This window comes from Schistocerca piceifrons, chromosome 4, assembly GCF_021461385.2.
Source record: "Schistocerca piceifrons isolate TAMUIC-IGC-003096 chromosome 4, iqSchPice1.1, whole genome shotgun sequence".
Classification (NCBI taxonomy): domain Eukaryota; kingdom Metazoa; phylum Arthropoda; class Insecta; order Orthoptera; family Acrididae; genus Schistocerca; species Schistocerca piceifrons.
Window position 1 is genome coordinate 264,187,717 of NC_060141.1, and position 12,421 is coordinate 264,200,137.

The window sequence follows — 12,421 nt, forward strand, 5'->3', positions numbered from 1 at the left end:
AAGCAGGATCAGTGACGATCTGCAGCACATCTGATGACAGAATATAATACTCTTGCAGGTACAAGTGTTACAGAGCACACCATCCAGCGCACTTTATCAAACAATACTCTTGCAGGTACAAGTGTTACAGAGCACACCATCCAGCGCACTTTATCAAACAATACTCTCGCAGGTACAAGTGTAACATAGCACACCATCCAGCGCACTTTATCAAACACGAGGCTCCACAGCAGACAATCTCTACATGATCCCACACTGACCCAACATTATCAACAATAACGATTGCAGTGAGGCGAGGATCATCAAGATTGGACCTTGGAAACATACTGCCTGGTCAGGTGAATCATGATTCTTTTTACACCATGTTGATCGTGCATGTGGCTATGACGTCATCCAGGTGAACAACTGCTCCCAACACATGCATGAAGGATGAAGGTTGGGGGGATCAGTATTTTGCTATGGCGAACATTTAACTGGGATTATATTGGACCTGTTGTAGGAAGCGAAGACATGATGACGGCTCTCGACATATGAACATTATTGCAGAGCACCTGCATTTATTCATGCTTGTGCATCATTTAGCAGGATAACTGTCTGTGCCAATAAGCCAGAATCATGCTACAGTGGTTTGAGAAGCATGATGGTAATCTCACATTGACATCTTGATCAGCAAATTTGCCTGATCTGAATCCAAACGTATGTATCTGGGACACTATATGGTACCAACTCTACACCCGCAAATCACTGACCAATAACTAATTGGAAATATGTTGCCTCTACATAGATATCTGGTGCCACATACCTCCAGAAACCTTCTAAGGACTATTCAAATCCATGCCACACAGAATCGTTGTTGAATTGCATTCCAAAAATGGCACAACATACTACTCAGCAAACAGTCATAATGTTTTGGCTGATGAGTGTCAGTTTCATTGTAGCCAGTGTCGCTGGTAAGAGCTTCCACGTTATACTGTGCTCTCCACACTACTTCCTAGTTTTACAATCATCTTAAAAACAAAATGACATATGGTGAATGTTGTTTCATTGCTTACAGAGATAGTGTTCCATTTAAATATAATTAGCAGCTAAAGTACATGATGTTGTTGTTGTTGTGGTCTTCAGTCCTGAGATTGGTTTGATACAGCTCTCCATGCTACTCTATCCTGTGCTGTGCAAGCTTCTTCACCTACCAGTACCTGCTGCAGCCTACATCCTTCTGAATCTCCTTAGTGTATTCATCTCTTGGTCTCCCTCTATGATTTTTACCCTCCACGCTGCCCTCCGTACTAAATTGGTGATACCTTGATCCCTCAGGATATGTCCTACCAACCAATCCCTTCTTCTAGTCAAGTTGTGCCTCAAACTCCTCTTCTCCCCAATTCTATTCAATACCTCCTCATTAGTTATGTGATCTACCCATCTAATCTTCAGCATTCTTCTGAAGCACCACATTTCAAAAGCTTCTATTTCTTCTTGTCTAAACTATTTATCGTCCATGTTTCACTTCCTTACATGGCTACACTCCATACAAATACTTTCAGAAACGACTTCCTGACACTCAAATCAATACTCGATGTTAACAAATTTCTCTTCTTTAGAAACGCTTTCCTCGCAATTGCCAGTCTATATTTTATCCTCTCTACTTCGACCATCACCAGTTATTTTTCTCCCCAAATAGAAGAACTCCTTTACTACTTTAAGTGTCTCATTACCTAATCTAATTCCCTCAGCATCACCCGACTTAATTCGTCTACATTCCATTATCCTTGTTTTGCTTTTGTTGATCTTCATCTTATATCCTCCTTTCAAGACACTGTCCATTCCGTTCAGCTGCTCTTCCAAGTCCTTTGCTGTCTCTGACAGAATTACAATGTCATCGGCGAACCTCAAAGTTTTTATTTCTTCTCCATGGATTTTAGTACCTACTCTGAAACGTAGGTTTGCCTTTCCTTAATCTTTCTTCTAAGATAAGTCGTAGGGTCAGTATTGCCTCACGTATTCCAACATTTCTAAGGAATCCAAACTGATCTTCCCCGAGGTCAGCTTCTACCAGTTTTTCCATTCGTCTGTATAGAATTCGCGGTAGTATTTTGCAGCTGTGACTTATTAAACTGATAGTTCAGTAATTTTCACACCTGTCAACACCTGCTTTCTTTGGGATTGGAATTATTATATTCTTCTTGAAGTCTGAGAGTATTTCGCCTGTTTCATACATCTTGCTCACCAGATGGTGGAGTTTTGTCAGGACTGGCTCTCCCAAGGCTGTCAGTAGTTCTAATGGAATGTTGTCTACTCCCGGGGTCTTGTTTCGACTTAGGTCTTTCAGTGCTCTGACAAACTCTTCACGCAGTATCATCATCTCCCATTTCATTATTCATCTACATCCTCTTCCATTTCCATAATATTGTCCTCAAGAACATCGCCCCTGTATAGACCCTCCATATACTCCTTCCACCTTTCTGCTTTCCCTTCTTTGCTTAGAACAGGGTTTCCATCTGAGCTCTCAATATTCATGCAAGTGGTTCTCTTTTCTCCAAGGGTCTCTTTAATTTTCCTGTAGGCAGTATCTATATTACCCCTCGTGAGATAAGCCTCTACATCCTTACATTTGTCCTCTAGCCATCCCTGCTTAGCCATTTTGCACTTCCTGTCGATCTCATTTTTGAGACGTTTGTATCCCTTTTGCGTGCTTCATTTTCTGCATTTTTGTATTTTCTCCTTTCATCAATTAAATTCAGTATCTCTTATGTTACCCAAGGATTTCTACTAGCCCTCATCTTTTTACCTACTTGATCCTCTGCTGCCTTCACTATTTCATCCCTCAAAGCTACCCATTCTTCTTCTACTGTATTTCTTTCCCCCAATCCTGTCAATTGTTCCCTTATGCTCTCCCTGTAACTCTGTACAACCTCTGGTTCTTTCAGTTTATCCAGGTCCCATCTCCTTAAATTCCCACCTTTTTGCAGTTTTTTCCATTTTAATCTACAGTTCATAACTAATAGATTGTGGTCGGAGTCCACATCTGCCCCTGGAAATGTCTTAGAATTTAAAACCTGGTTCCTAGATCTCTCTCTTACCATTATATAATCTATCTGAAACCTTCTAGTATCTCCAGGGTTCTTCCATGTATACAACCTTCTTTCATGATTCTTGAACCAAGTGGAAGTTATGCTCTGTGTAAAATTCTACCAGGCGGCTTCCTCTTTCATTTCTTAGCCCTAATCCATATTATCCTACTATGTTTCCTTCTCTTCCTTTTCCAACTGTTGAATTCCAGTCACCCATGACTATTAAATTTTCGTCTCCCTTCACTACCTCAATAATTAAGTACTTGATATTACCCTCATAACCCTATTGCCACAAGACAGGGATCCTGTAAACAGCTTTGACACACTAGTATTATAGGTGGTTTTACCTACACATTATGCTTCTACTTTCAGTACAGTAGGGGTTGTGTTATAGTCTATTATGCAGAGCCAGTATATAATCATCAGGACTGCACATCTCTTGTAAACTGAGAAGCTAAGCGCTGTGAATGAGGTAACACATGAAAGACAGTGAGTATCCTATGCCTAAGAGCTGTACAAACAGAAGGGTGGATGTAACAGACAATACAAACAACTTTCTGATAAAACTCTCCCCTAGGCATTAATTCACACAAAATACACGAAAGTATTAATAGATGGTGAATATTTATAATAAAATTCGCAAACAAAGAGCAACAACAACGTGGTGCTAATACCTATTTCTGTTTTCAATGTTGACAATCTTCATATCATCATAAAAAGTTGTTGAATTCCAGTTACTTTACAACATCAGTGGAACAACATAACACTTTAGGTAATACAGGCTACTTTTCTTCTAGACCCACACCAAGTGCAAAAGTAGACTCACCACTGAACAATGTCTCACATAGAGGCATTTGTAAAAATGAGATATGGTGGCAATTTTTAAAACACACGCACACTCTACAACTAACGGATTGAGAATTAGAAATAATATCTCACTAGCTCAAACTGATGAACCATACCGAAAAGGTGACGCGAAATGATTAATACAGGGCAGTGCACAATAGGTGTCAAAAAATTATTGTCTACTACATCATATGGGGTGACTTATGCTGTAGTGGACAACCTGAAGATCAATACAGAAAGTTTTCAAAGTGCTCGCCTTCCGCAGCCTTAAACTGAATTCCGTGATGACTTTCTGGAGAACATCACTTTTGACTTCTTTAATGTCTCTGAAAATTACTGTAAGAAGACCCAGGAGTGTTGAAGTGCATCTTTGAAGACTGTACTTCAGATAACACCATAAGAAATTATCACACAGATTGAGATCAAGACAGTAAGAGGGTCATTCCAAATTGTGTCCAACGAATGCTAAAGGTGTCCAGGGCAACGAACCAATCTCTGAATGTCACCTGAAGAAAATTGTACTAGTCCATGTGCACAAAGGGGATTATCCACAACATACTGTGTATATCTTCAAACACTTCCTAATGCTTATTTTGCACCACCCTGTATAAAGAGTCAATACAAAAATTTTATCGGTCAACTGCTGATATCACACAATTAGATTCGTTCTGTGGCATAATTATACTGTGATTAAAATCAGACATGAACAGGAAGAGAACTGGACACTGACAATATACTTTTACTTCTACATAATGTTTTGGATTATAGGTTATGGTGACTGACTGATCCATAGTATAGCCCAAGGTATAGGCACATCAAAAGACAGAAATATGGCAGTGAGTGAACAAAACCAATGAATAAGAACACAAAATCTTAGCTGCAGTGAGTTTAGTGTAGACCCAAGCCTAGGTTAGGTGCAAAGATGTGAGTTGGCAAAGTTGTATCAAAGCCTTAATTCAATTGTATTATAAAATCTCATAGCTACAACTGAGCATTAGACAAATAATAAAGAAATGTGAGGCTCTTCACAAGTACAAACAAGAAATGTTTATGTCTGGACTAAGAATTGTTACACTAAAAAATGAAAATTTCATTACGAGACAGGCACTGTGCTATCTTCAGTAATATGCATAGTCTAATTATGAAAACCCTCAGTACAACAGCACATAATTTTTCAGTCCACAGCAAACAACTCTGCTTACATGAAACAAATTGCAACATGTTACCATGCTAGTGTCCTAGACAACTGCTTACAAACCAGCGAAAAACATTAGCATATATTCAAGTGACATAGCCAAGATTAGTTTAAACGTGAGTAAAATACATGAAATTATTACAAAAATAATTTAACAACAAACCATGATCCTTCAAAAAGTCAATGAAGAAGGTTGCAGTTCTACAGAATATCACTAAAAATGTAAATAAATGACATTAATGTATCATGTTTCACCTCAGTACAGCTAAGTTTCTTATATATAAATATACTGACTAAAAGTTTCCGGGTTGCAGCATCTCTTATATTGCTGGAAATCCCTTTTCAATTAAAGCCAGCTTTGAATCAAGTACAGTGTCACAATATCATAGACTTGTTCAACACTGATGTTTACATACAAAAAAGGTAAACATTACATCATGCGTTAATCACGTCATCTAAAGAATAATATGCTAAAGTTAACTGCACCTCCATATCAAAATACGGATATTATCCTAACGAGAATTGCGATAATTATACTTCGTCCTATATTCGTAACTACTACTAAGTATGGAGTAAATGACAGCATTTATTTAACGGACATCAAACAACAACCGGACATAACATATCAAACTTTACTACAAAGTCGGACTATATTAACTGTAACACATTTCCTCATAGTGATATAGGTTTACAACAAGGATTTGTTAAGTTTTATTATTGTATAAAATGGCCGAATGTACTTACTGGAAATGGTTTCCTTCTCCACCCGAAAGGTGTCTTGCGAACTGGAAACTCTGGCTTCCTGGGAATGAGTCATGATGTCCTCCTACGAACACACAATTTCACACTTATCTCAAACTTACAGAACTGACGTTCCAAATATAGGAAAACGTCTCTTTCGTACAACTATCATCCGACAGTTCGTCGTCCATCGCAAGCGACTACGCTGATCACACATACTAACCAGAGAGTCTCACTACACGCATAAACAAACAACAATCGCCATGCGCCTCTCTAAGAATATTCTCGTACAAACGACGATTGGTTTAGGCACCTAAAAAGAGCGTTCACAGTAGTATAATAAGCGTTTCTGGAGGAAAACTACTACTGCCTACTCCACAACGCCATCGTCATAGCTGTGAAATATGGTTTGCGCTAGGGAAAAAAAATCAGACTTCCATTTTTTTCTTAATAACTAACTGGATGGAAAGGTAGGACAACAGACAGCCTCACGGGTTTGTTTATAAACAAAGCTTTTCATGGGGACCCATAGAAAAAATGCGCTGCCAACTAAACTTTTTCTGAAATTCCGTATTTCTCCTTTGTCTTAGTAAATGAAATTAATGTTCCATTATCAAAGAGCGCACTCTCAGATAACAATAACGACAGCTATGAACAAATATTTGCCTCATATGGTTACAGTTTCCTTTTATGCCAACATTACACGCACTCGCATCGAAATTAACAGTTTTCAGTACTGTAATGATCTGAAGCAGATGAACGTTATAAATTCATACATACTTTCTTTCACTTTTTCCTTTACGCTCTTTAAGTGAGTCTCCCACGAGTCCAACCCGTCATCCAAGTCGTGGGAGACGGGCAACGGCATGGAGTAGGGGATTGCCTGTGGGAGCGAGGTGAAGTGGGTACTGCGTATGTCCCGGTACCGCTAGGGTAGCTGTGAAGGTCCTACAGCAACCCTGGAAAGTGACGGCTAACGGGGCTCTGGTAAAACTACGATAGGTCTAGCAAGCCCGTAGTGGATTATGATTTCTGCTTCCAAACATAGAACGGGCCTCGGAAAGGACGGATTTAATCGACGACGACCTGGCTATAAACAAGGACTAAGGTTTGGAACATTGAATATACAAACATGACTGGAAAGGTGGAGGAGATAGTAGACATGATAGAATGAAGGAAGTTAGACCTATTGTGGTTAGGTGAAACGAGAAGAAGAGAGAGAACTGAGGAAAGGCTACCGACTGTACTGGAGTGGAAATGGGAAGGAGAAATGGAGTCGGAATAGTAGTAAGAGATAAGAGTGAGTGTGTGTGTGTGTGTGTGTGTGTGTGTGTGTGTGTGTGTGTGTGTTTTACGGGCGCTCAACGTCGAGATCATCAGCGCCCTGATGACACACAAATGTGGACACATTTAGTAAAATGGAAGCATACACGCAAAGAAAGCGGGAAAAGATGAAAAATACTGAGCTTCCCTCCCCCCCCCTCCCACCCACCCTCCTGGGTACACTTTGCAGCCACAACTGCGGTTGAGGGTGTGGCAGCAATGGACAGCGTACCAGACGGAACCTTTGGAGGGGCAGGGAGCTCCACAATGTCGGCAACCGCAGCTTTTTCTGAAGTTCTTGGGGAAGGAGCAGGCTTAGAAACGACTGAAGCAGCACAAGTGCACGGACACAAGCAGGTACTAGTGCCGACACTAGCAGCCTTTGTCTGTGTGGCAGCATCAGCTTTCTGTGTGGGCTGTTTAACAACTGAAGTGAAGGAGGTGGCAGAAAATGGGGGCAGAATTGCTTTATACAGTTTTTTTTGCTTCAGAATAGGGGATGCGCTTCATAGTTTTAATCTCCTGTATCTTCCGTTCTTCCAGAGACACGCTGCAATCCCGACTACAGATGGGGTGAGGTCCAGAGCAACTTACACACTTCAATGGAGACGAACAATGGACACTGTCATGAGCAACCTGACCGCACTTGCCACAAGTAACTTCTCCGTGACACCTAAGAGTAGTATGCCCAAAGCCTGGCATTTGAAACACCGTATTGGGTTGAGTACGTAAGGCTGCACACTTAAGCGAAGGAAACCTGTCTTAATATGCTCGGGGAGTTTTGTGCTATTAAACGTCAGGATAAAGGAGTCGGACTTAACAAGAACCTTATCCACCCTCTTCATGATACGAGAGTAATCCCAAAAGTAAGGTCTCCTATTTTTTGTAAGTACATAGACGTGTTTATTTTTACAATGGTTTACATCAGTTTACAGCTTGAACATTTAGCTATTTTTCGACATAATCACCATTTCTGTCGATGCATTTTTGTAGATGCTGTGGCAGTTTTTGTATGCCCATGTCATACCAGCTCGCCGCCATGCTGTTCAGAAAGTTATGAACCTCTTCTTTCACCTCGTTGACGGAGCTGAATCGCTTTCTGGCCAAATGTTCTTTTAACCTAGGGAACACGTGATAGTCACTGGGTGCTAAGTCAGCACTATAGAGTGGGTGGGTGATTATGTTCCACTGAAACTGTTGCAGGAGAGCAACGGTTTGCCGAGCGATCTGTGGGTGAGTGTTGTCATGGAGAATGTGTACGCCCTTGCTCAACATTCCTCTTCTCCAATTCTGAATTGCCCGTTTGAGTTTTTCCGGAGTCTCACAGTACCTGTCAGCATTAATTGCGGTTCCTGCAATTCAGCTCCGACGACGAGGTGAAAGAAGAGGTTCATAACTTTCTGAACAGCATGGTGGCGAGCTGGTATGACATGAGCATACAAAAACTGCCACAGCATCTACAAAAATGCATCGACAGAAATGGTGATTATGTCGAAAAATAGCTAAATGTTCAAGATGTAAATGGATGTAAACCATTGTAGAAAAAAAGGTCTATGTACTTATAAAAAAAAATGGGAGACCTCACTTTTGGGTCGAATTTTGCACATCAGCTGTTCCTGCTGGAGCCTACTCATCTTTCAGTTCCTTTTTGGGAACGTCTACCAGATCCCTGCACGTCACAACACCTTTGCTGTAATTCAAGGTGGTGTGCAGCTCAGTTTCGATGGCATATTCCCCAAGGGATTGCGCGTTCTGTAGATTCTTAGCTTGTTGAGAACTAGCAGTTTTCACCAACAGCATCCCATTACGCAACTGCTTGACGGGTTTCAAACTGCCAGCAATGCCCTCGAGCCCTTTTTGAATACAGAAACGTGAAACTTTCTCAAAGCTGCCCTCTTTCCTTTTAAAGATTAAAAACACCTTCTGACCACCAGCATGTGTTTTGTTACTAGTCATGATACCCTAAGATTTAGCTCCTGTGTCAGGAGGACTGGCTACACGTGCCCTCTTGTTGGATTGGGTGTTGGTGCCTACCAGCGGCCCACCCTTTCTGCTGGGTGGAAGCAAAGAAGATTTCGAAGGATCCATGTCGGTCTCACGAGCAGCTAGGGAACTAAAAGTACACCTAGACAGAGCCCTGGGTGCCTAGGTAAGACTTACACAACTGAGGTGTGGCAGGTTCCCCAGAGGTTGCTCACTAACGACTGTTCCACCTCAACAGTCACACATCTCATCATCACGCAGCACATCTTGAGATTGTGGGATTTTGTACAGAGGTTTATTCCATCCTCGCAATACAGGCAGTCAAGCCAAGATCCCCATTCCCTGAGACACAGAACGTTCCACAGCCGCGCCACATGGTGGTTGCTGAAGAATGCCCAGAGCTTACGGTGAGAAGGGACTGGCGGTGCTTACCAATCCCCAGCTCAGGATCCCCGGGGTCGCCAAGCCTGTACTCAGCAAATGAATGCCGAGCCTCTGGGGCAGTAAGATAGGGATTAAAAGAGGAAGTGAAGAGACTAAATGATAGGACGATGCAGAAGAAAATATCACAAAATTGTACACGCCGCAGGTGGTTTGCACTTCTGAGAAGAAGCAAGAGTTTGAAGAGGAAATGCAGAAGCAGATGGGAGGGAAGAATATGATAGTAATAGGAGATTTAAATGCACACGTTGGAAGAGAAAGACAAGGCTGCGAAAGTGTGCTTGGACCAGAGAGTTGGGGCTGCCGAAATGAGGAAGGTGAAAGACTATTGGAGTTCTGTCAAAGGAATGGCTTGCTGGTTGGGAACTCTTGTTTCAGGAAAAAAGAGAGCCACAAGATTACCTGATACAGTCAAGACTTAAAGAGAAAGTCAATAGTTGACTACTACCTGTATGACAGTGAGACAAATAGGAACATCATTGACATTAAGGTAATACCATCAGAGGTCTTGGATAGGGACCACCGCTTGCTGGTAATGAACCTGAGAGGGACTAAGGATAATAAAGCGACAGAAAACCAGGGAAGACCTATAAGGGTATGGAAGTAGGAGGAGGAAGAAAGCAGGCTACAGTACCTACAAGTAGTAAAGGAAAGCATTCCAAAGAATGAACCAAAAACGGTAGAAGAGGAATGCGGTAGATTCAAGAGAACATTAGTAAGTGTGGCAGAAGCAATATGTGGAAGGACAAGCAACAAAAAGAGATGGAAAGAAACACCCTGGTGGAATGATAAAACAAAGGATATAGTACAGAAGAAGAATAGAGCCTTTAGGGTATGGTTTCAGAAGAGAACAGTAGAGACAAGAGTATCAGGCAAGCAAGAAAGAAGTAAAAAGAGTGGTCGCGGAGGAAAAAAGAGAGTGGGTGGAACAGTGGACAAGAATGATGGAGGAGGATAGTGAAGGTTCAAAAAAGCTGTTATATGGGATGATTAAAAGTATGAGGAAGAACGGTACGACAGATTATGCTCAAATGGTGAACAAAAGTGGACAAGATGTAGAGAATGAGGAGGAATTCATGAATAAGTGGAAGGAGTATTTTGAATAACTCCTGAACCTGAATGAAGACCTGGACGAGGAGGAACAAGCCGAGGAGAAAAAAGAGGAGGAGCAGCAAATAGAAAAAGACCTTACATGGGGAGAAGTGGAAGAGGAATTGGGCAAGATGAAGGGAGGGCAGTCACCAGGTATGGATGAGCTTCGTGTAGAAATGGTGAGAGCAGCAGGAGAGGTGGGGATACAATGGCTATATCGAGCAATGAAAATTGTGTGGAGTCAGAAGATGATCCCAGAAGACTGGAAGAAGGGAATAATTGTCCTGATCTTTAAGAAGGGAAATAGAAAAGAGTGGAAGAATAATTGGGGGATAACATTGATGATTCATTGTGCAAAGATTTTTGAGAAAATTTTGGAAGCAGGAATTCAGGCAAAACTAGAAGGAAGAATGAGAGAAGAGCAACATGGCTTCAGAACAGAAAAGGTCCACGGTGGATCTAATTTTTGCTGTAAGACAACTGCAGGAACAACACTATGAATATGGAATAGATCTACTAATGACCTTCCTGGCACTGAAAAAGTGTATGATAGTGTACACAGAAGCAAAGTGTGGAAAGCCCTGGAGAACAGAGGAGTATCAAAACAGATTATTTGGAGGATAAGGGAAACGTACCAAAGAAGTGTGAGCCATGTGAAAGTGGGCGGAGAGAGATCAGCTTGGACTGAACAAAAGAATGGCTTGAGGCAAGGAAGTGCATTTTCACCATTACTCTTCATTGCAGTGATGGATGATATAATGAGTACAGTAGCACAAATAACTGGTGAAAGGAATATGAAAGCTATGGTGTTTGCAGATGATCAGATGATTTGGGGGAATAAGGAGGAGGAAGTATGAAAGCAGTTGGACGTAAGGGAACCAACAGTACAAGAATATGGGATGGAATTTAGCATAAGTAAGAGTGAGAGTGAGATGATTATCACAAGAATAAAGAAGGAGAGAGGAAGAACAACGGGGGGAGGGGGGCTGAGGAGAGTGGAGAGTTTCAAGTACCTAGGAAGCCTGATACAGGAAGCTGGAAAAAACGACAGAAAAATAAACAAGTGTGGGAAGAAAAGCAGAAGCATTTCGGAAGAGTGTCAGAAGCCTGATATAGAGCAACAATGTACCCCAAATCAGTAAAAAGGTTGTATACCAGTCATACTACGTCCCAATCCTAACATGTGCATCAGAAACCCGGGTTATGAAAGGAAGAGAGAAAAGCAAAGTACAAGCTAGTAAGATGAGATCCTTGAGAAACAGTATTGGAGTGACAAAGATAAACAGGTTAAGAAATGATAGGATCAGAGAGTTAATGATGGTGGAACTATTAAAGGAAGAGATGGAGAAATAAAAGCTGAGATGGTATGGACACGTTAAGAGAATGGAGGAGAAGGGATACCCAGGAGGATATAAGAAATGAAACTGGAAGGAAAGAGACCAAGAGGAAGACACAGATGGCTGAAATGAGTAGAGGAATGCGTCCAGAAGAAAGGAGAAGACTGGACCACGGTGAAGACTGACAGACGGTGGCAAGACAGAAGACGATGGAGAGGCCTATGTTCCATACAGACCCGGCCAGAGGCTGGAAACTGTCCAAGATGATGATGAAGTGAGTTAGTTTGGTGTAAGAAAGGAAGCAAAATATGTGAAGGCGAAATTTTTCCGCAGAACGGCCAATTGGTGTTAAAACTGTTAGTTGACAAACATAACGCAGGGAATGGCGCTGTCTG

The 12,421-nt window shown here is 41.5% G+C and overlaps 1 protein-coding gene across 1 annotated transcript in view; it reads right to left on the bottom strand.

The window, feature by feature from the left end:
* Positions 1–12,421, bottom strand: part of LOC124796263 — a 374,071-nt gene that overhangs the window by 180,348 nt on the left and 181,302 nt on the right. The window contains exon 3 of the mRNA XM_047260374.1: positions 5,854–5,935. Coding sequence (XP_047116330.1) covers positions 5,854–5,935 — 82 coding nt within the window. The remainder of the gene's footprint in view (positions 1–5,853; positions 5,936–12,421) is intronic.